Source organism: Melopsittacus undulatus, chromosome 4, assembly GCF_012275295.1.
Source record: "Melopsittacus undulatus isolate bMelUnd1 chromosome 4, bMelUnd1.mat.Z, whole genome shotgun sequence".
NCBI classification, from domain to species: domain Eukaryota; kingdom Metazoa; phylum Chordata; class Aves; order Psittaciformes; family Psittaculidae; genus Melopsittacus; species Melopsittacus undulatus.
In genome coordinates, this window is record NC_047530.1 from 19,779,094 (window position 1) to 19,803,751 (window position 24,658).

Sequence of the window (24,658 nt, forward strand, 5' to 3'; positions counted from 1 at the left end):
AAATTCAGCAGGGAGCAGCTTCTGATGCCATGTACGATGCCATTAGTTTTTGTCGTGAACATGTGAAGATTCTCTGCTCCCAGTGTTACGTATGTTGGCTGACATGAGCATTTGTAGAGCTGCATAAGTTTTGAAGTAGTTTAAAATGTGGATATAACACTTGGAGCTGTGTGAAATCTTTCTCCTTTTACGCATCATATTGCTGTTCAGAATGTTGCTTGTTCTGTTACTGCCTCACGTGAGGTATTGGATTAATTTGCTAAGTTAATTTGCAAATGGAAGTGCCCCAAACTAGAAATTATCATGGTAAACAACTGCTGAAACACTTAGGAAAACCAGTTGCAACACTGCATTTTCAATAGAGACTGTTGGTGCTTTGGCATATATGGGATCATATCCTAATGCAGGATATTATTGTTATTTATGGAACTTTGCAACCCTGAGTTAAAACTGGACTGTGATGGACAGGATTTTTCACTTACAGTGTGTGTGCTTGTTTGTACCTTTGTAGCCTTTTACAGATGAGATTTTCATGCACATTGAAAGTTGGACAAGATACTTCAGTTACTTGTTTTTTTCTAGATGCTTTCTTGATCATTAATACTCAGGCCTATCCCAGCCTCAAAAGCAGTCATATTCTTCCCTGAAGACACTTATTTCCATCCTGTGTGGTGCAGCCAGACAGCAGAAGGAGCCCATATCTGTAGCCATGGCAGCCAGTAATTTACTGCTCCATATGGCTGGTGTGGTAGCAGCTGCTCTGGTTTAAGGAGGTCAGGGCATCAGGACATTTAAGAAGCAAAACAAAACCCCACTGTTTTGCTCATAATAATGGGATTCTCCATAGGTGTAAGGAGAGCCAAGGGTGAGAAGTTAACTTGTCTTTTTATACATTTATAATTTTAGGACATTTTAATCAAAGACATTATTTCAGAGGGAGGGAAGTGTTTGTGTCTCCTTAAGATGGTTTTACCTTTTTCCCTGTTTTCATTGCTACCATTTGTAGGTAGGACATCATACTGAGGCACAGCGAGCTGAGATGTTGTGAGTAACCCCTTTGGATCTACCATGCAGCAGATGCTGAACAGCCAGAGCAGGAGGAGAATCCTGCTTCAGGATGCATTTGATACTATGCTGAGAGAGAAATTGTATTGCCCAAATCAAATGGCAACACTATATTTCTAGTAGTGAAGATGCGTGTTTTGTGAGCAATTGTCATGGAACAGAAATACAAGTTTAGTTTCAGTTTGGCTGTGAGAGTCAGTTGCTGCTGAAAAATGGTATAGAAGCGCTCTTGGATTTAGCGCTAAAGTGTGCAAATAGGCTTTTCATAAGCATGAATCTTTTTATTTTCATTAGGGGACCATTTTAATTAAAACAAAACTCTTTGCTTCATATAGCTGTGTTTGTTTACTCTTTGCTTCATATAGCTGTGATTGTTTTCTTCACTCTATGAGCTCATGTATAATTTGCTCTAAAAGAAATGTCAGCAGTTTCTGATTACCTTGTGAGTCTTACTCAACAGCTTGATTTTAATTGGGGGGAGGAAGGATTTCAGGGTGCTCCAGGGAGGTCTGATGTCTTTTGGTAGTTGGAGGAAATAGGTGCTATCTTTGGTACAGTGTTAATTGCAATAATCACTACTACTGGTTTAAAATAAAAGTCCTTCATTACTTACCCCTGTTAGGGTGGATTTTTTTTCATTCATGTCAATGAAATACAGCCTGTTTGGTAATTAGCATCCCTCGGCTACATAACTTTTTCACATTGTTGCATCTGAATGCTTGTAAGCATCTGAACAGGGTGACTTTTGGAAAACAGTGATTGACTATCGATAGGATGGCTCAAATTTTAGGAAATTTTTATAAGGAAGTATTTTGCATTATGAGGGTGATGAAACACTGGAACAGGTTGCCCAGAGAGGTGGCAGATGCCCTTTTCCTGGAAACATTCAAGATCAGGTTGGAGAGGGCTGTGAGCAACCTGATCGAGTTGAATATGTCCCTACTTATTGCAGGAGGGTTGGAACTAGATGACCTTTAAAGGTTTCTTACCCCGAACCATTTTGTGATTCTGTGAAAACTCTACAGTTCGGGTTAAATAAAGCAAAGAGGCCAGGCACATAGGGAACACTGTGTCCATGTCCTCAGATGCATTCTCTCTAAGCCCAGAATTCTACCAGGATTTGTAAGTAAGAGATAGTTTATGTGGGTCAAGAGTATTTCTTTCTTTAAATTTTTTATAATTATGAAATACGACAAGAAGTATCTGTAGCAGAATAATGTGTTCTGTAGGAGAATAATGTGTTCTGAATCATTCAGTGGTACAGCTCTTGAAGCTTTCCTGTGGATTCTTTTTGTTTAGATCTACTGTAAGGAGGCATCTTGGACTACTTTGTTTGCTGAAATGCCTTTTGGATCTTGCAAAGCATTTCAGAGATGACCAGTTTCTGAACTTTTTTGGAGTTTAGACAATATCTTGTGTTTTAATACTGTCGTCTCCATCAGAGATAATGATGTGAGTCTCCCCTACTTATTCTTTGGAGTTTTGTTTCCTCCTGCTGATTATTTGAAGTAGATAAGAAGGAAGACAACCAGTAACTGTGTGTGAACAGGGAAGAATGACTAATAGAAAAATGAGAGGAAAGATACTGTTTTATCATAAAAGACTCTACCTCTGGAGTCATAAATTGGTATTCATTAAGTTGTTTGCCTAGACTTAGTTAAAAGACATACTTGAGAAGCTGTCTGAGCAGTGTTTCAGTAGAAAGCAAGTAATTCTCTTCGTGACTAGATACATCTAGATGAAGAGAAAAGACCAGAAAGCAGCACTAAGTGATGGATTGAGAGCGGCTTTCATGGCAGTAAGGAGACAACAGGTTATGAAATGTTTTTCAGAAAGAACAATATTTAACACTTAGCTGTAAAGCAGTACTGATCTGTCTTTCCTCCCTGTATATGCAGGTCTTTTTCATATGCAGCATTTTTCAAAATGTTTATGTTCAGGTTTTGTCGTTTCTTATTCAAAGTATGCAGGGTGCCCTTGGTTTTGATGGTGATTTCTGTAGCTTGAAGTATAATTTTGCCTGTGATTATTTTGATACCCTGCATGTATAATCTTACTGGGTATCCTGTATATATCATCAAACACAGGGAATCAGTTGCAGAGTGGTGCTGGACATTTCAGAATGTAGCTTGGTTTTACCATGGCTGTATTCTTCCAGAAAAATCAGTTGTCTTTTGACTTTTGTAACATGTGACATCTATTTCAAAGACCTTCAGGATGGGCTCAGGCTGCAGTTTGAGATGAGATTTTGCTACTGTGCTTGTTGACTGGCATCTTATTATCTGGAACTGGGGCAGATGCTTACAAGGGAACGTGTATATTAATTATTGTGGAATCTGTGGCTGTCCACTCTTTATCTTATATCTTAAAAAAAGTAATTGCACAAGATAAACCTAGCAAAGTGCTTTCATTGTCTGAAGAGTGAGTACTCTGTCAAACTCTTGTGCATGTTATAACTTTTCTGATGTTCACCATTTTATATTTCCTTGTTTGCAGATTAAGACCCTTGATTTCAACACAGCTCGCTAAAAAGGCTGCCACTGAAGAGGTATGTAGAGTCCAGCACTTCTAGTATAGCAGTTGAGTCTGGAAATTCTCACAACCTGGCTCTAGTTATGTGGTACATAAGGGCAAAAGAAATGAATCTTGCGTCTCTGATCACACTGGGAGCTGGTTACTGCAAACACTGCACAGCTAAGGTTACCTGTTTTCTAACTAAGATATGCCCTTTCTTACCCATCAGTAACATCAGCACAGCCTCATAATACCTGGTTAGACAGCAACAAAAAAGCTCCCTGCAACCATCTAAAAAGGTATATATCAAACTGGAGAGAAGGAAGGGGCAGAGTTCGTGCCTGTTTCTCAGCACTTAGATGGTCCCCATAGAGAAGGGGATGATGCAAAACATCACTTCTGTTCAGCCAGCGACGGCCCAAGGGAAGGGCTGGGCTTCTGTAGGAGGCCAGTGAGGAAACACAAAGTGACAGCTTATAGCATGGCTTACTCCTTGGCTGGTTTGTTTGTTTAGTTTGAAAATATAATAGTGCCATAGAAAAGTTAGAGCTAGTAACTGGCCACCACCAGAAACCCTCTATGGGTGGCTTTGTGCACTTGCATTTTCTCCTGAAGAGATCTTGATTATTATCAGTCATAGTGATAACTGCTTTCTTTCACTATTATTTTCACACTGTACAGAGTAGACATAAGCATTTTGTGTATGATAAAATAACTGTCTACTCATATCTAAAATTCTGCTCCTAATAAAGATATTTATCCTACTTTTCCCCCAAAAACATGTGACACTGACACACTTTTGAAAGTGAACCAGTTACCTTGGGGAGTTTAACGTGCTTTGCCAGTTGTCCATCCAGCCATAAATATATGTGCAAAACTCAAGTCCAGGATGTCTGGAAGTAAATTCAGGAAGTTCTATTTAAAGGCATTATTTGACTGCCTTATTTTTTAAATTAGTAAAACCCATTGATTTTCAGAAGCAGTTTGATATCCTGCCTGGGGAAATACATTTTCACTTCTTACGCTATGCTCATTAGAAAACTCTGCACATTTTTAGAAGTATAGCTGTCTGGAAGTGGACATGATAATTAGAAGAAGGTCACATTTTAATTAGCGTGGTGCAGTTTTAAAAAATAATGACTCAATTGTAGCTCCCTTATATTCACCCACTTTTTCAGAGCAGATGGATACTTTTAAGTATATAAATTGATATATATTATGATGCTGATTCATTTCAAACTGTTGCATCTATTTTTGTTTATACTGAAAACCTAGATAGACTCAATTTGATCACTCTAGAGGCAAAAGCAGTGGTAGGAAATATAAAATAAACTGGAGGGAAGTGCCTCTAAATAATATGATTAATTTGAGCATTAAAAAATCATGAAAACCTGTCTTTGAGTGGTCTGAATATCTAAATACTTGATTTTCTATTAAAATTAATGGGTGTCTTTTGCCCTATTAATGAACTATTGGAGCAAACCTTTAGGTGACTTTGAAAAGCTCAGACAGATTCTTTAGGTTGGCTGTCATGGTATATGACACATTCAGGTACTGCTTTGATGTTTGAATAATTGGACTATCAACTTTCTGGTACAGGGACTTTCTCTGAAGTTCCTGGAGTTACAGGGATTCTGGGAGTTACTGCATCCTAAGTAAATACATTTATAAATAAATAAATAAAAATACATTAGCAACACTAAATCAGAACTTACTGCTAATGGAACTGCAGAAGATGCAGCAGTACACAGTTCCATACTGTAATTTAAAGCCTAAAGTACTGTAAGACTTTTCTTGTGGTGGAGACCAGAGGAGTTGCGGTTTCCTGATCTCCTTTGGACCACTGATTGTGAGGAGCACCTCACTGTTGTTCTTCCCAAGGAAGCAGTCCTGATCTTCTTCTTTCCTAGTAGAGGAGATGACTCTCAGTGCTGGTAACTGCTAAGTAGTGACAGGTAGTGTTAAATATTCTCTTCTCAAAACTACTTACATGACAAAATGGTGTTAATGGTTAATCTTCAGTGTTCTTCAAGTTGCCATTAATGGGGTGTCCTTTGGGGCCACAGGCTGTAGTGTAGAAATCCCAAATAGTCCAAGTACAGAACAGAGGTGAAAAGTACACTGTTACAAAGCTGGTGGAGATGGAGAATCACAGAATCCCAGGTTGGGAAGGACCTCAAAGATCATCTGGTCCAACTTTTCTTGAAAAAGCATGACCTAGGCTAAATGTTCCAGCACCCTGTCCAGCTGAGTCTTGAGAGTGTCCAACACTGGGGAATCCATCACTTCTCTGGGGAGATTATTCCAATGGCTGATTGTTCTCATTGTGAAAAATATTCCTCCTGTGTTCAACTGGAATTTTCGTGGGAGTCTTGTGCCCATTACCCCTGTCTTTTCCATGTGACTCCTTGTAAAAAGGGAGTCTCCATCTTCTTTGTAGCCACCCTTTAAATACTGGAACATGGTGATGAGGTTTCCCTTGAGCCTTCTTTTCTCAAGGCTGAACAAGCTCAGCTCCTTCATCCTTTCCTGACATGGCTTCCCAGTCCTTTGATCATCTTTGTGGTCCTCTTCTGGACCCTCTACTGTCTGCAATTTTTTTGTATATCAGGGACCAAAGCTCCTGTGGTAATTCTTCCTGGATGAGAGAGGGAGATTCAGCCTTAGAGTGAGCACACTGTGGAAGTGAGAACTTCAGAGAGACCAGAGCCTGGGCTGTACTGGGGCAGACTGTGTTGCTGCTTCCTGCCCCACTCATGGATCTGTTATTAATGAGCTAGAACCAGTATTACTTTCACCTAATTCGCCTCTGATTCCTTGAAGGTCTTGCCTCTTTTCACCCTGCCTGCTGTGTCCTGCCTAAGCTTGGAACAGCTAACTGGGGAGGTACATATACCGAATGGGTCCCATTAATGCTTAATTGGTGATCATTATTCTGATGAATTTCATAGGTAATGTTACTGGGGCTGGTTGTATTCTGTGTATTACTAACCTAGCACTCTGCCATCATATTAAGTGCTGTCTAAAGAGTGCTGTTTGTTCCATACCTCATTGTGACTCAAAATAAAACCAACCCAAGACCTGTCAAAACCAATACATGTTGGGTTTTTTTCTGATTTGAAGGGTACATTTTTGCTATCATTAAAGTGTCAATAATATTATTATTGTGTAATAGGCCTGATGTGAGTCAAGCACAGTGAGGAAAAGGTTGTAAGTTTTTACCCAGAGCTCTACTGAGGAGCCTACACTCCCAGATTTCTCCTTACCTTGTGCTTGCAAGAGGATCCTAGTTCTGCTGTTACCGTCTCTGGATATTTCAGTTACCTGGATATGAATTATGTGAAAACTGGATGTTTGTGCCTGACTTTCATTCAGGCAACATTTCTTTGAGCAAGTTGCATGTCCCCTAGAGCAGCTAAGCCTCTAACACTGTACATGGGCTTCCAGCTCTCCTGTCATTTGGAAGCTGCTAAAGTTTTATCCAAATATTGAACAAAAGGAAGGGCTGCTCTACTGTCCCTTTCCCTTTTTTGCAGGTGACTTTTCCAAGTGCACAAGCAGAAGCCACTGGCTTAGAAAAAGCAGCAGCTGTGCTAGTGGAGAGTGGCCCAGTAGCTTACAACCCTGATGAAGAGGTGGAAGAGGAAGAAATAGAAGAAGATGATGATCACTGCATGAGCGCCTTGCAGTTAATGGGAGGAAATGGTAAACTGCTGCCTAAATTGTCATTCTGTGGGGTTTGTCGTTTCAGGGCTGAGGACAGACAGGTTTTCCCTGCTTGTTCCTGTTCTCTGGCATCTCATCCTGTACAGACCTATGGCCACATTTCCAGCATTGCCCATTCCTGTGGGAAAGCCTGAAGTCACCCTTGTCCAAAACTTGACCTTCTTAGAGACTGCTCCTGAGAAAACTTTGCTTCTTGAGCTTTAGGCTAAGAGGATTTCTCAGAAACAAACTGATGTTATACACATTTTTCCAAAGTAGTTTATTAACATGGATCTGAGGAATTACGGGATCAGTGACCCCTCCATTAGCAGTGCTTGGGGCTTATTGCCTCCCAAGCAAAGCTGTCATGCTCCTGCCTCCTTTCTCAGCTACAGCAACATCCAGTTGTCCCTGAGCCCTGGATACATGGCTGTCCAGCTCAAAACAGAATGAATAGTCCCACTCCACTTCTGGGGAAAGTGTTAGGAGGAAGTAGTTCTTCACCAAGAACAGAAGACACATTGATAGCATACGACATGCTGTATGGTACACAGATGTGTGCTAATTTCTTTGGTTTACCAAAAAAGCCACTCATTTAATTTAGGTTTCTTTGGTGGCAGGAAAAGGCAGGTTTTTTTCTTAACTGGACACATCCACATTTATACTTTATTAAAAAATTCTCTATAGAAACTTAAGCTTTGAAAATACACAAAAATATTTTTTTCAGTGAGAGCTGCCAATTATGGGTTGTGAAAAACAAGATGAGAGTAAGTTTCCTACTGAAATGTTATTTATTGCAAAAATCTTTCCAGTGCGATTAATCTGGTGTTCATAGACAATATGTATACATTTCACAAAAGTGTCTGTTGCTTTTAAATTGATTTCTCCACTGGAAAATAATTGCCGAACTGTAGGAAAAACAGTTTGTTGCCTGCATTTATTATTAGAATAATGTTCCCAAGAAAAGGCACCCATGTGGGGGAGGGTGGGTCCATGTTTATTAATATTCCCCCCACCCTGAAATAGAATAAAGGTCACTGAGCTTTTTTTTCCTTTGTAAATGTTACTATCTTTAAACCATTCTGAGAACATTCCACTGCTCCCTGTCTGGTCTGGACAACAGCTGAAAAGTCAGAGTTAAAAAACAATAGAAATGAAAAGGAAAGGAGTATTCCCGCAAAACAAATAACTCCTTTCTAACTGCTTTCATCATAGATTTTAGACCTGTCTGCCTGGAATAACTGCAGGATTTACAGATGGTGAACTTCACCCATTCTACTCAAATTATTACAAATTACATTTAATTCTGCTTCCGAGCATTTGCTTCCCTCTTTGGATGAAATGTTGGTTGCACTGTATTGAGTTTGGAATATAAAGGTTAACTTTAATGAATGCTCCTATGTAATGGCTATCCACAGGTTTGACGACACAACAGAAAATACCTGATTCACTGCCTTCAGAATCATAGCACACAGAAGGCAAATTGGTGCGTTAGAAACACACAGGCCTGCCTTCTGACACACACATCACACGGTCTCTGCACTCAGCATTGTTTAAGAAAACAGAACTGGATAAAAAAAATCTAGGCAAAATTTTAAGCTGCTCCTCTAGGAGTAAGTAGATACTGGACATCTGAGTCAGATGTGTTGGTCAGGATTTGTGGCACGACTCCTTTGATGTTGATGGGAACTCTGAGCTATCTCTGAACCCTTGCAGTTTCAGCTTACGAATTCATGAATAGTGTAAACAAGTCAGCTTTTTTCTTGGTGGCTATGTCTAGTGAGGACCATGCCTACTTGTAAATGTATGCTGCTGCTTATCAGCCACCATGTTCCAAATTACTTGTGACAATCCATCTTGATCACCCTAACCTCCGAATCAAACCAAATATTTCATTTATCCATGTGTCAAGTATTCCTAAATGAGGTCCCAGTGACAAGTCAGAAAAGATATTTACACATACATGCTTGCAAATAACTTTTATTTCATTGAGGGAAGTACATACATGAGCTTTTTATTTAGCCCTAAGAAAACACATGATTTTTTTAAAATGCTTGCTTAAGACAAAACTTACCATCTAGTTATGCAGTGGAAAAACAACCTGAAAATAGCAATACTTCTGTTGTATCTAGCTGGAATATTGTATTTTTTTATATGCCTTTGTTTTTGTGTATTTCAGATTATGGCTGTGACGTGGATGATGATGATGGCTATTAGTTCCACTTACTTCCAAAGGACATGGACTATGTCTTGTTCCCAGCAAATCTTCAGTCTTCAAACTGTATGAGTTTAATTAGGTTTCTTTATATGAAAGAAGCTTTCTATGGTCAGCAAATATAATCGAACAATCCTTACTTTTGTAAGTGAATTTTAGGTTGCCATTGACTCTGGTCAGTTTACATTGACCCATAACCCAGCAACAGTGTTTGGGTTTGTACTTGAATTTTTCTTTATGTTGGTGGATCATAGTTTGAGGATGAAGTTAATGGGAATAATGTTTCCAGAGAACAAAAGAGACAAAATAGACTGTGTATAAAGCATGTGTGGCTGAAAGCAACACATCTCTTATTTACGTGACTGTGCTTTTAGGCATGCTGTTCAAGGGGAGCAGATTGAAGGACGGATAGAACAGGTAAAAAGGAGAAGTGTTGATTATTTCAGTACAGTAGCATTAGTTGTTTCATAATGCTACAACTGAAAGAAAGAAAACATTTCCAGCGTGTATAATGAACATGAACTTGTTATTGTATACAAGCTTCCTTACCAGAGTGTATCAGAAAATAATGACAAGTTATATGTTTGCAATACAGTATTGGTTTCTTTGAAATTAAGTAAATAGTTCTTTGTACTAACCAATTAATAGATTTCTTAAAAGGACAACAATAGGAGACAATGTTGGCAGCTTAGAATCATTTTCCACTGTCCTGTGTGGTTTATTTGGAAGGAGGGAGAAGACCTATGTGAGGCAAGAAGTGTAGAGAGCAAGCAGGCAACAATGCTATGCTCACATGCCTTTGCTGGGCATTCCTAGGAACAGCCAGGTTTTTTGTGGCTGGTATTGCTGCAGGAGAGTCACTCTGACCATCTCTATGTAGCTGTTCTTGTCCAGCTGAGTTAGAATGGCGGTCTGCACCCTGGAGCTGCTTGTCTCTAAAACTGGCTGAAGGAAAGAAAAAGCTGATCTTTTTAATAAATAAGCTAGCATCTGCTTTGGCCAAATTTAATTTAATATAATTTATTTAACTTTCTCTGGGTAAATTTAAGGTCACCATGCAGCAGTCTGACTTTCATGGCCCAAATCCTGCCCTTGAACAGTCACTGCTACCTGAGTAATGCAGTAATGGAGCAGTAATGCTTCAGCCCTGTGTGCCCCAAAATGACAACAGGCAGGTCCTTCTCTTCCAGATCCATCAGCTCTCCCAGTGCAGTTAAACTGGGGATCAGGGACAGAGCCCTTATTGCCAGATCCCACCCTGTTGTCTCTGACTTGCCTTTCCCTGGCACTGCTCAGTCCAAGGCTCTTGGCTCAGTGAATGCACTTCATTCAGAATGCTCAGAATGCACTGCACTCTGGATCACACTCTTGATGACTGCAGCTGTGGTACCCAAAATGTTTTCATCTCTTTCCTTTGCCTAGTGACAGTCATAAAAACTTTAGCACTGCAGGCTGGTCTTACACCAGGGAAAGATGGATATTTGTCTTACCAATGTGGTTTCTCTTAAGCTGTCTCTCCTGGTCAAGTTGTCTTTCCTACCCTTTTTGAGGAGTGTTCATCACTAAAGCACCATCCATCCTCATGCTGCAGAGGGTGAATCATGGGAGGAAGAGAAGCTGCCTTAGGACACTCTGTAGCTATTATCAGCCAGAGTGATGATGCTGCTCATACCTGTGGTCTTCAACAAAGAGGGGGGAAGGGCCAAAAGGCCTTCTATACTTTTCCATCTCAGTAGCATGCATAAGCGGGATGGATCAAGTAAGTAGAGCAAGAGTGAGTGCTCTTTTTAGGAGTGGGCTTGATATTATTTGGCTGTTAAATGTAGTTTTTGGGTAGCTTGTATCTGCTAAATATTTTTGAGCCTGCATAGGAGTATTTCCAGAATAACTTCTTAAAATCCGAATACGGTAACACAAACGATGTAATGAAGCTAATGGGAAAAGGAGCTTTTCTGAACCAGATTCCAGTTGCTTAGTTTGCAGCACTTCAGTGGAAAGAAGAGATTCCATATAACTCTTAGAGGAAAAGCTGGTATTTTCACCAAAAGCCTACAGATTTTTTTTTCCCAATACTTTATAAATACTGCACAAAAAATGATATTGAGGGGATAAACCTTTCTACCTCTCTTTTATCTACACCACAAATTAAAAATCGTGCTATAAGCAGATTTTTAAAAGTCGTTTGTTTTATCAGAGTTCGTGCTCTGCAAATCTTTGGGACAGTTGAGTTGGAGCATTTGGGTTTGGATTATTTCTGCCAGTAGCATTACGACAAATACCCATGGTCTCAGTATATTCTCAAAGCTCGGTTTTATTCCAAGGTACACATTATTCTCTATGCAGGAAATAAACATGCATAAATAAACATGTGTGTGACTCATGGAGGACCAGTGCTTTTCTCAAATGCAAGATGTTGGCTCTTAAAGAAACCACCAAGATAAATTCTTTATTGCTGAGGGTCTTTCCTCCAGTCTTCCATGTAGTTTTTCATTATTTTGTTCCCCCTAAAGGATACTGACCCTGCTGCCAGTGTGGTGATGTTATGTGCGGGAGCCCAGAGTCCACCCAAATAGCTGCTGCTAGGAAATTATAATTGCAGTAGCACACTGCGTTTCTGAGATCATTGTTTCTTGCACTGGAAGTAGAGGATTGCAGATTTTGAATGGTCTCGTCTGATTTGATTAGGAATGGCTGTCGTATGGTCTGCTAGAAGCCACTTGGAGAACAGAAAAAAAAAACCTACAATTCCATAGCATCTCAGTATTGCTGATGAAGTTAATGGCATGGTTTCTGTACAGGAGTTCTAAAGGAAAAACCATGGTAATCAGACAGGCAGACTTCACTTCAAGCATTGTAAAGCTTCTTAAGCGATAGTGGTTATGTACATTTTTAATTTATTGGTGACTTACCAGGATTTTTATAATGTTCATTCCTTCTTGATTTAACTAAGCTCAGGAAATGTAAACAGATTAGAACACGCTAGTTTCTGTTTTTATAGCTACTCATTAAAATGTAAAAAGATTAACACTGCAGTAACTCTGTTTACTACTATTGAGGTATCTGGACAATTTTGTTGCATATAAGTAAGCCTAAATTCACTTGGAGTAATTTGGACCCTGCTTTTCTCAGGATTCTGATTATAATGAAGAGAGCTTATAAGGCTTCAACATCTGTTGTTCCTAGATCTTTGCATTTGAACTCACACAAGCTATATATCATTGGGTTTGTTGCATAAAGCATGTCTGTTGCTACAAGTCACTTTGTTTTTGACAGCAGCAGTTGCATTCAGCTTGTCTGCCATGCAATCTTTTCACATTTTTGCATGGTGGGGGTCAAAAAAAATGACAAAAATAAGGAAAATAACGGGATTCTTCAGTGTGGTGAGTGCATTTTCAGCGTCTTAATCATCTATGACATTTCCTTAAAATCACTATGTTCAGTACAGCAACTTTTAAATGTTGCCAGACAACCTTGTCTTGAGGATTAAACATGTTTGTTGAAAAAGTTCTTGCCATCCTGATGGCTTGTTTGTATTCTTTGGATTGCATTGAAACTCCAGCCGCAGATGTGTACAGTTGATGTAGAATTTGCCTAATAAATGTGCTGTTTCTTAATTTTATGTTGCATTCTTGCATTTGGTTCAGGTAGTGCCAAGGAGATTAAACCTGTTTGATGTAAGCATATGTATCATCCTTACACAACCGCAATATGAGCCATGTTAAGCTTTTTTACTGTAATATATTTGCTGTAAGTAAAAAAATAAATCCTTGCAGAATTCATCTTTTACCATGCTCTCCTTCTAATTTCTGATTTTTCTATCTTCGTTCTTATGAACATTTGTTTTTTATTGCTGCATGGTTGGTTTATAGTGGCCAAAATTTATAATTCGGAGGTTTCTTTCGTCTGTAAAAAGGGAAGACATGTCTAATCAGGCAAGTGTTTTTTACAAGATATTGTTCCACTGATAAATGTAGATACTTTCTGTAAACTGCATAACATTAACAAGTCTTTTCCACTGAGCTATATAATTAACTAACTGTGGGAACAATGTATAGTGTGTGTGTTTAGTGGAACTCTTCCAGTGCTTGTTTCTGAAAGTTGTGATATCTTGATAAATAAGGTGTATGCTGAATTAAAAATTATGTTATTTTATCAGCATCTGGTTGACACAGTTTGGAGGCTGAAATCCGCATCTACCATTTGTGCACATGGGTGTTTACTCTTTGTATCTGCTTTGATTCCTGCACATGCGCTGGGAGCTCACCAGGGTAGAGTCTGCACACATACCAGTACAATCCAAGTAAGATTCATGGGTTGACACAGGGTAGAATATAGCTAAAGCAGATGGCTTCAGAACTTTAGCCACTATTTTCAAGCAAACTAACACCAGGCCACTGGGAAATACTGTTTGATACTGCTGCATGCTGCATTAAATCAGTAGGGCCTACCGTAAGCTCTGAGGTTCCAACAGCAAATCAGTGTGATGTGAATCATTGTGTTTTCTTTTTGGACCACCAGGCACTACAAGAAAGAGACTGAGAGGATTTTGCTGCCTGCAGTAAGATGAAGGATCTTTCCCCTTGTTCATCTTCCCTGCACATTTTATGCTTTTTCAGAGGAGCTGGCTGCACTACATTAATAAAATGCCATCTAAAACACTTTTGGCCAATGTTCTTGGCACTCATGCAAGTGTAGACCCCCTAGCCACTTGGCAAGCAAAAGGTCTCTATCAACTCTTGTAAAGCTGCCCATCTTAGACCCTAAGTGTTGTCACTGCTTGTGGATATAATACCAGTGTGAAAGGGGCTACATCTCAGGTGACAGATGATAGTCCATCAATTAGGAGATTACATCTATCCCAGTCTGCTGCATACATCAGTGGGGACAAGCAGCTGTATTGATACCACTGTGCAGAGAGGTAGTTTGGGGGTCCCAAGGGCTGTGTTCAGCCCATGGATCAGTCCTATCCATTAATCCACCGTGACTACTACAGCATGTATGATGCTCAGAAGGAGGTAAGCAATTGAGGCCATCTGTGACACCTGAAGTCAAGGTCAGAAGTAGGCAGGATGAAGACACAACTATTACAGGACTTAGATGAGGTTTGGAAGGAAGGCTGTGGCTCCTCCAGTGTCACTTCAAGCCTACTTTCACAGCCAAGCCTAGCTATCATAAAATTCTTGGGTAGAACTTAGATTGACTGGGGCATAGGCTACCTTGCCATCCAAGAAAATGCTTTTCAGGGCTGGGGATGTGTGTGTCTACTTTTAAGTTACTCCCTCTACTGCAATAAATTGCAAGGACCTTGCTGGGGATTGCAGCTTTCCTTCTGCAAAGAAGTGAGCACTGAGCTCACTGAGTGCAGAGTGCTCAGTGCTCAGCAAGCGTAAGCAATCACTACTGAAGAGCAGATATGTTAAGTAAGAGAAAAAGAGGAGGAAAGCAGCACAGGCAGGGAACTGTGGTGAAACTTGGAGTTTGCAAGCATCAGTCGCTCCAGATGTCAGAGACAGGGATGTCCCTCACCAGAGGTGGAGAAGCAAGTAGTGAACACAGTGGAGGAGACCTAGGCTGGTAAGCTGTGATCTGAAATTCCTCCTCATTTCACTGTGAGACAAGTCTCTGTGTTTCCTAATACTGCAAAGGAAGGAGTATGTTTGTGTGTGTGTGAAACTGTGTCAGATGGCTCCCCATGACATCCCTTACTCTTCACTCTCAACTGCTCACATGGGCATGGTGCCTGTCTTGCTCTCCAGCTAGTGACTATAGCTCACTCACTGCCAGATCCTGCCCAGCAATGACTCAGCAGGCTAAAAGACTGAGACACAGTAGCTCCTGTTCCTGGAAAGAGTGCAGTTTTGGTACTTGGAGGTTTCACCCATGCCTTTGCTCTGAGCCTGCTTTGCTGTCTCTGATGATCTCACCTCTTGTACAATTTCTTATGGGTAGCTGAAGGAAATGAATGTGGAAGCTGAGGGAATCTAGAACCACCAAGGACTTTTGGCAAACTGGCATGGGGCTGCTAAGTCCCCCTTACACATAGACCCTTACTGCCTGTGTTGTCTGCCCTTCTCTGTAACATGCAGTCATTGGCATTTTTGGAAAAGATGGATGTTTGAAATAGTTTCTGGAAGTGCTACTCTCACTTGTGTCAGGGACCCTTGCAGGTATGGTGAGATCAGTGCAGAAAGCAGCAATGTCGCAGCCATGGCAACATCCAGGAACAGCAAGAAGGAAGTAATGAAAAGAGTCCTTGTGTCTGAGGGTGCAACATGTGAGAAATGACTGAGCTGGGAGCATGGCACAGTCTGGTCTAATTGGAAAGTAGGATTGACAACTACTTCTGAACCAACGCTGGAGGAGAGCTTTAGGGACAGGCATGGGTTTTGCTTCTGGATGGCAGCTGATCAAAACCTTGTGTTGCATCCTTGGATGGTGCAGCCATCAGTGCCTGGTGAGACTCAGTCTGGTGCCAGAGTCACCCTTACGGTTGGGTGGAAGTCAAGCTCGTGGTCACTCCGTCTGCCAGCAAAACCAGAAAATGTCTCTAGAGGAAGCAAAGTTACCTGCTGGAATCCCTGCAGTCTGTAATGAATATTTAAGGTGTGAGAAGCTAACAAAATGGAATGGAGTCAGACATGAAAGTAAAATCTGCCTTTTTAAACCTGACAGTGATATCAGCAAGGACGCAGTATCTGGGAGCAGTCTGAGGAAAAATGCAGAAGCATTTAGGAATTATGATATTTGTCCAAGAAACGTTCAAAGGGCTGAGGTCTTCAGTCTCTTTAATTAGTCAGGGAAGTGAGCATTATTGGCTTTCCGTGAAAGAACAGCAGATTGTTGCTGCTCTGTCTTTTTAAATACATGTCCTGTTTTCCCCTTAGTATATTTCATTGAAAATACAATATTAAAGCTTTAAAAAGTCTTTATTAGCTAACAGATGGGTTTGCAAGTCATTTTAATGAGATAAAGAAAACTTTAATGGCAGACATTTAAACTTGTGCTTAGACAGACTATTGCCTTTGGAAAAATCTTGGGAATGTTTTCTCCTTGGTTTTGGTGGAGCTTGGCACCAGATTATGTACTAGGAAATAGAAGGGGATGATTTATGCCAACTGGTTCCTCTCAGGGGTGGTTTTACATCAGTGTAACATTGTTGAGTTCTACAGTCACACCGTGATTTACAGAGGTGCAAAGGGAGAGGGAAATGTCATTAACTTGCTGCAGTTCAGGAGAAATATTACATTTCTCGTGTACTTGCCTCGTTCCATTGCTGCAGTAAAATTTTTTGTGAAACTTACAGGCAGCCCCTTGCAGGCAGGACAGCAGTGTGCCAGCTCCTTGTGGACATCCTTTATGGATTTCAGCATCAGCAGCATGTGAGGATAAGAAAAAGGAGATGGGAGAGACCCTGTTAATGCAGGACAGCCTTATGAATCTTGGCTTCCTTCTTCCACCTTTGCTAACTCTCCTGAGATACAAAATGCTTGTGTTGAAAGCAGGTACGAACATGATGGTCAAAAAAACTTTTTCAGGTCTCAATGGTTCTTCCATGCCTTTATTTCTCTCTTGAGCAATCAGTGCCATGTTCTTTGGAGTTGTGAGCTGTCTCATAATGAGTGTACTCAGATCTGGAACACCCAATCCATGACAGTGAGGGTTTCTATCCCTTTAAATATGTGAGCTTTTGTTTGTGGGGTTTTTTTTTATGTGAGTGGTTGCTGACTTTCAGACCTACTTCCTCTGAGGGTTTGTTTTGGCTGTGCAGGGTCTTGGCCTCGTGGGAGCAGGGAGTAGGGAGTGTGTGGTGATTCATTTGCACAGCCAGAGGATTGGCTGTCCCTGCACATATTAAGAGATGAATCATGCTTCACAAAAGCAATAAAAGATGCCTACTAAATGAGTAATTGCCTGGCTACCTTCTTAGTCTGTCCAACCCTTTGTTCCTCCTGTGGCTGGACTGCTGACCCTGTCACACCTGGTCAAGCTTCAGAGTCAGCTTTTTGCACTGTTGGAGACCTTTGTCCTTCTAGTTTTTCTAGAGGTAGCTGATCTAATCTCAGAAGCTATTCTTCAGATTTGGAAAAGCCTTGCAGCTATGTGTGCTATACAGGTCATTAAGAAAAGCCTTCCCCTTTCTCTCCACATTGAACACATAGGATCACCGAAACAACAGTGTTAAATAACATGCTGTAAGATACCCGGGACCTATAGTGATGGACTTGTTAACAATGACCTCACCAATGTATAGGAAGGAAAATAAGGAATTTTGCTAGGATGTTTGCATTCAGCAGAGGAGAATTTCTCTACTTGTGAGCCCTGAGAACCATAACAGTTGCATGGAAAAGCTCTGTGAGCTGCAAAGAGTTGACATGAAGAAGTTTCCTTCTTCTAACAGCAGTGTGTTTCCCTGCCCCGCTGCTGAGGAGGAGTTTAGGAAGGAGTTTGTGATCAACTGCCCTTCAGGATCCAAACAAGGGAGGTGCCAGCTCTTCATTTTCTCCTCTGCTTTGCAATACTAGTATTAATTAGCAAATAGGGGGCATCTGTTGTAATTTTGTCTATGATTCTATGATCTTTACTTGGTGACATCCTGGGCTGCCTGTTTGTCTCTGCTGAACATAAAGGAGCTCCTGCTGAGTTGTTGGAACAGAGTGTTTGCCTCTAGTCACCAGGAGTGAGGTGAGGAAAACCCATTCTCACCTTTTTCAACCTTAAAGTCCTGATTGTTCTAAAGAGCAAGCTGCTTGAGTACCTCCCTTCTGCCCTTAACCAGCCACCACTTGCCAAAACAAAAGAGCTTTTTTTAAGTTGCACCATAAATATCTTAGATTAATAATTTGTTTATTTGCCATTTTGCAAGAGGCAGGAGGAGCGTTTATGAGGCTGCTAAGCAGCGCTCATTGCAGCTAAATTTGGCATTTAAAACATGCTTATGCGACAGGCATCACAAAAATTTTGTGGAATGAAGAGAATTCAGAATGTCTGAAGCACATGTAGAATTAACTGCAGCTGGCCTGTTTGCCCTGCACATGAATTGCTGCTGCTAGCTTCTTTCTCTCATTTCCCACACTACTCTTCTATTACTTAAGTTGTGTCATATGCTGGTGCATGAGCATGTTTAATTTGGACTCCATCAATGAAATCTGAAGTTCATGTGGGCCACATCTGGAATGCTATGGGCGTCCTCCTGTCCCTGGCCCACCGCTGTGGTGCCTGTGTCTATGTGTTATGGCATGGATTCATCAGAACAACCCAGGAGTGCTCTGATCCCTCCAGAAGTAAGTGCTCTGTCTGCTTCTGGAGGTCTTTTGATACAGTCATGGTGACTGTGAACTTTCTCTACCCCCAAAGCTAAAGTACAAGTCTCTTCCCAGGAAACCTCATGGGTTACAGTGTCATATGGAGCTGGAGATGAAATTCCTGCCCACTACTGTCCCTGAAATCTGTCTGTGCTCTGCAGCACTGGCATCCACCATAGGGATCACCAGCACTGGTCCCTGATGTTTCACTGAGAATCAGGACTTGAAGGGTAGAGATGGGAAGACAGGAGCTCATTAGAGCCCATTGCTGGCTGCCCTCAAACCCTGACTCAATAGATACACGAGCATCCATCTAGATGTTGTGCCAACCATATATGTTGGAGAAACGCTGCATGGAGAAGCTCATGTGTAAATGAAGTTTCACCTAAAGGATCTCCAGACACAGTGAGATGGGAAGGGAAAGGTGAATCTGTGCCCTTCCCTGTGACAGGGAGTTGTTAAGGAGCTAGGCAGGTGCATGAAGCTGTAAGACACACTTGCATCCCAAGCTCTCCTTGTTTTGAGTTAAGTAAAACAGCAGGGCATCTCCAGGGCAGCAGGAAAGGGCTGAGTTTCTTGCCAAAAGATAAAATTTCCCAGGTCCTCTGGAAGGCTTCAGAGGAGAGCTGTGGAGGGTGAGGTGTGCCATGGGCTCAGCTGGCAGGGGCGGCTCAAGGCACAGGGTAGCTGTGTGGCTGGGAGTGAGTGAGATGTTTCCCGTGCCACCCTAGGGATGCTAGATGCAAATGTTGTTTTCTATTTCATTTCTCATGGCTTTTACAAACACCTGTGATGATGGTGCTTGTGTCACAGGGGCTGAGTAAATAAGTACTATTGACATTTTACCTTCACCTGGCTTGTGTGAGCCAAGCGTGATGTAAGTCACCTGTGTAATCCTGTTGCTGTTCTCTCTCATGAGCTGGGCAAGCCTGTGAACAGGCTGCAATGCTTTCCCAGTGCTCCATGCTGGGGTCAAGGGTAATGGCGAGGTTATGCAGATCAGGGCAGTGCTTTCACTGCAGGCTTGGGAGAGGCTATCAGCAAAGCCAAGGAAACCAAATGAAAGGAGTTCGGTTTCTCCCAAAACAGCTCTCTGGTGAGTAGTTTGAGCTGTTGTGTGTCTGTGGAGAGCAGAGGTAGGAGTGATGTCCTGGGATGTGGTAGGTGAGTGCACCTGGAGGAGCCCTGGCCATGGCTGCAGGAATAGAATCCAAGTGAACCAGAGGCATGGAAGTCTGCAGGGATGTATCCCAGACCTTTGAGTCATAGAGGAGCTATCATCATCTTGTGCTTTGCTTGCACACGGCTGCTGAGGTTTCAGATATTTCCCTGTTGTCTGTGACTACTCAATAATGCTCATTTTTGTAGGGGAAAAACAGGACTCTGTTCTCTGAGGACAGACAAATGGCCCCATCCAAGTTGTACAGTGTGTTAATATTTAATTTAAAGTTCACGTGTGCATATGTTTATGAAGTGAACACATGTTACAGCCTTGTCAAGACTGTCATGAGGGTCTCCCTTGACATGCAGCCCTGCACTTTGTGCATACAACCAATGACTGCTTCCAACACCCCATGTCCTCCCTCCTTTTCTCTCCACATCTCCATGTGGGGAACACTTTCACCTTTGCTTCCCTCTGGCTATTTAAAATACAATATGCAGCATGCCAGGGTTGATCCTGGGGCTCACCACTGATGCTGCAAATCCGGGGCTGTGGATATACTGCTATGGGAGAAGAGCCCCAATTTTCCAGGAAAGCTGGGCTGGGGAGGTGGCCAGGCAGGGATGCAGGAGTCCAGGAACACTGCCTGCTGCTGGGTATGAGGGTGTGCAGGATGGCAGCTGGTGTGTCTGCTGCTCCCAGTCAAACTGGGGTAGATATGGGCTGCATTTCTAAATGGGCAGGTTTTATACACTTCTTAATAGTAAACTCAGGACTGCAGTGAAGCTGTGGTAGAAATTCCCATGGGAATTAGTGCAGCATCAGAATGGGAGAGTTAAAGCTTTTTTCACTGTCTTCCAGAGCACTGGAAAAGGATGGTATGTCAGCCTTAAACTGGAATTTCCTGCAATTTGTCAGTTTTCACAATTCTACAATTATTAAAATGAGAAAATTCTCTTTTTTCCTTTTTCTTCCCCTCCCTTTGCATTTGCTGGATGCCATGAATCAGAAAGTGGCTGGAACAGTTACCTTCCTCCAATGTAATTTGATTCTCTCTCTTCCCCCACTTAGTATTTGATGAGAAACCTTTGTATTTTCATGCTTTAATACAATCTGGCACGTAATTACAAATGACTCATAGATAATCTTGGTCATGGAGCTCTCTGAAATTAGATGATAATTTAGCCTGGAATTTCTGTAGAAAGAGCAAAGGAAAAGACAATTATAATTATTCTAATCAAGATATCTTTTTCTTTGCCTGGGGTATTGCTCTGTGAACTGCCAGAAGCCTGAAAGTATTTAGACCATTTCTGCTGCTCTCTGTTTCCCAGGCGAACACCACTGATCACCGTGTAGCTTCATCACCGTGAATTTCCCCAAAGTGCTGCTGACAGAGAGGAGAAGAAACGTGCGGGGGAGAACCAGAGGGCTGCGTGCTGCTGGGGCATGAGCAAAGCAGCCACGGACAGGCAGTGAGTCTGGGAGCTTTGTACAAACCTACAGGGCTTCCCAAGAGGTGGGAATCCTGTGCAGCAGCAGAAGGACATTTTGTGGTATCCAGCACCAGTTCCCACACAGCATATAGAGGTGTTGCAGCTGGCAGAAAGGACTGGGTCCTCCTCTGTGTCTTGTGTGTTTTCCTTTCCTTGATGCTGGTTTGGATGCTTCCAGTCAAGTGCTGGGCTGCGGGGACAGTGCCACCTTGCACCACAGAAATCACATCCTTGTCCTCACAGGCCAGTGCTTGGGGCCCATTTACAGAAGGGATGCCTGGCCCCAGGAGAGAGGTCACCATGAGGTATAGCCGTAAGGGGGAAGGAGCTGGTTGTGTGAAGCTGTCCCTGGCTTGGTGCATGTGGCTACTAGATCTCATGTCCTGGTCAATCCTATAATGTGGATGGAAATACAAGCAGATGGGTAGGAAAATAGAGCATTTATCTTGGGAGAGACTTGGAAGCTTGTGGCTTGTCTCACCCAGGAAAGGCAAAGAGGGGATCTGAGTTGAATCTATAAATACTTCAAAGGGGCAAGCACCAGGGAAAGCAAAAAGCAAAGAGAACAAGGTTGTGCAAGAATAAATTAACCATGAAGTAATCTAGGCTAAAACCTCAGATTTGTTGGTGTTCTGGGGAGTTTCTCCTGGTTTTATGTTTTGTTTATTTGGGAAAGGGAGATAAAGGCTGCTCTCTTCATCCCAGAGATTGCGTGTGAAATGTGATGACCAACCAGGTCCCTGCCAACATTGCTGACTGTCCTGCTGGCGATTGCTTCTGCCAGCAATGTAAAATGAATGTGCTTATGAATGATCCTGAGCCCTGCCTGCCCCCATGATGGGCAGCATCCTCCTTCCCATCCCTCCTCCAGGACTGTCTGTGGCTGGCTCCTGGTAGTGCCTTGAGTAGGTGCAAGAACTGGTGATGAAAAATCTCTCCTGGTAAGAAACCAAGAGGCATTAGGCCAATATAAAAGTCAATTAAACTGAACAGGAAATGTCATGGGAACAGGGATGGGATTGTGCTGATTTGCATGATCACTCTTGGCATTAAATTGAATAAAATGATTTTCAGTCTCTGGTGGGTGCAGGTTTCTCAGCCAGCTGCCCTCATGTGCAGCAGCATCTGGCCACCATGGGACCTGCCACTCCAGGCAGGTGGGACCTGAGATGGTTCCAGCCCTCTGGGAGTGGAAGGTTTCAGGCACATAGATCTCTTGCTGCAGCTATCCCATAGGTTATACATTAGCTTTACCTTGAATGCCAGCCTGATGGAGGGGTGAGTGCTGGTGAGGTGACCTGTGAATGCTATGAGCATGTCTCCCTCCCCTGGCCTGGTGGGTGCCAACTGCCTCATGCACACATGAAGCTACGTGTTAACAGCTGAAATCTCACCTCAGTTTTTTTCCCCTGCACCTTTATAGCTCTTGGCTTTCCCCTGACAGCTCTGTTCCCAGGTACCGCTTCCAAGCACACATCATATTGTGTCACACCAATCACTTGGTGAATAGACCCAATGATGGGGTCTGGGCAAAAGTATCTTTAAAAACTTGCCAGTTTTGGATTTGTTTATTTTTGAAGTAAAAAAATCTCCCTTGCTTCCCTACTTACGACTGCATTCCCAGCATGGTGCATGCCGGATGTGGTGGCAGCAGAGCTGGCAAACAAAGGCAAGAGGAAAGTTGTGGCCGGACAAGGATAAAAGTCGAGTGCTAATGTGCTGTGAAAGCCACTTGGTGGCTGGGGAAGGTGATAACATTTAGTTAATTCTGTTTGCCAAGCCACCATCTGGTTTTGTAGACATGTCCCCAGCTTTAGCTCAAACCCTGCCAGCAGCTACATCCCAGCCAGTGCTCTTCCCCCCCCCACCACGCTGCTGCAGGCTCTGTGAGGGATGAGGGCGAAGGCGGTTTGCTACCCTGAAGAAAGCAGGAGTTTCCCAACTTGCACTAAGGGCCTCTACCCTTCGTGGGGTTGTCTGCCTTTTCCAGGAGCTCACATCTGCAGGTTCTCGGGCCCTCCCATCCCCAGTCTTGATGTGCTGGGGTAGCATCCTCCCACTGTGTCGGTTCAGTCTGTGCTCACAGAAATGTTAACTGTTGCTGTAGGATTATGCAGGCAGCACTGACATCCTGATGGAGCTTATCCCTTCTCTCCCCAGGAAAGCAGCCAGCAGAAACTCAGATAGCCAGGGGATGCCTTTTATCCTTATTTTGCTATGATGCTGTTCTGCCAGCAAGTGGGATGTGCTGGCCTCAGGGTGGGCCAGCACAGAAGCTAAAGGAAGCAAAACAGTGGCAGGTTTGATATTTCCCTTCTGTATTTACTAACTGCATACAGAGGGCAGGCCGAGAGGCTGGGAGTGTGATCAGCTCCACTGTATGGATGAGCTGGGGTCACTGCAGGATACTGCTCTGCTATGGGGTGGTTTGCAACATACCTGAGAGTACAGCAAGGCAAAGTGCTGACAGAGCTGCTGGGCAATGCTGCTGTGCATGTAAGGCAAAATAAGCACCTTGTGGGAGGAGCAAAATGCTACAGGGCTGGGGGGCTCCCTGGGGCTGTCGGTTCAGGTTCCCACACTATGACCCCACAAAGCTCAAGCAATTGGGGTTCTTTCTGGTGCAATTTTCAACAGAAATGGGTGAAAGCATCTTGTTCCTCAATGCCCAAGCCCTAGACAGCAGTACAGTAGGGGTACCGTTGATACCACATCAGCTTTTGAGCATAGGGGTAGACAGAGTAGTGCTGACCCTCTGCTGTAGGGAGGAGCAGAACAGGCAAAGCTGGAAACCTTGGTCTCTGTCTTACTCTCCTGGTCTTTGCTGAACTGTGCTGGTGTGGGTATGTGAACAAACCCTCCCTTGGCAATAGCATGATAAGCTGCTTTGCTGGAAAGCAGCTCATGAGAAGAGGCCCTGCTCTGCCAGAGGTTTCTTGGGGCTGCCCTGCAGCCGAAAGCCTTTCAGAGCTGGGGTTTGAAATGCTGTACAAGTAGCAGCAGACTAAAGTCTCTGATAGATGTAAAATCAGCAAGATCAGAGAAAAATGAGATTGGATTCAGAGCATCTGCTGGGAAACAGGTTTTTTGCAATAAACTGAAATGCTCTTAGCACTTGATGTTCATGCACTACAATGAAAACATCTCTGGTACAGTAAGTTTATTTTAACTACATAGGACAGAACCTGTCAAATGCATGCAC

The 24,658-nt window shown here is 42.6% G+C and overlaps 1 protein-coding gene across 1 annotated transcript in view; it reads left to right on the top strand.

The window, feature by feature from the left end:
- Positions 1–13,285, top strand: part of BRF1 (BRF1 general transcription factor IIIB subunit) — a 175,394-nt gene extending 162,109 nt beyond the window's left edge. Inside the window, exons 16-18 of the mRNA XM_013129164.3 lie at positions 3,562–3,613; positions 7,116–7,284; positions 9,464–13,285. Coding sequence (XP_012984618.1) covers positions 3,562–3,613; positions 7,116–7,284; positions 9,464–9,501 — 259 coding nt within the window. The 3' untranslated portion in view covers positions 9,502–13,285. The remainder of the gene's footprint in view (positions 1–3,561; positions 3,614–7,115; positions 7,285–9,463) is intronic.
- Positions 13,286–24,658: the final 11,373 nt, after the last annotated feature.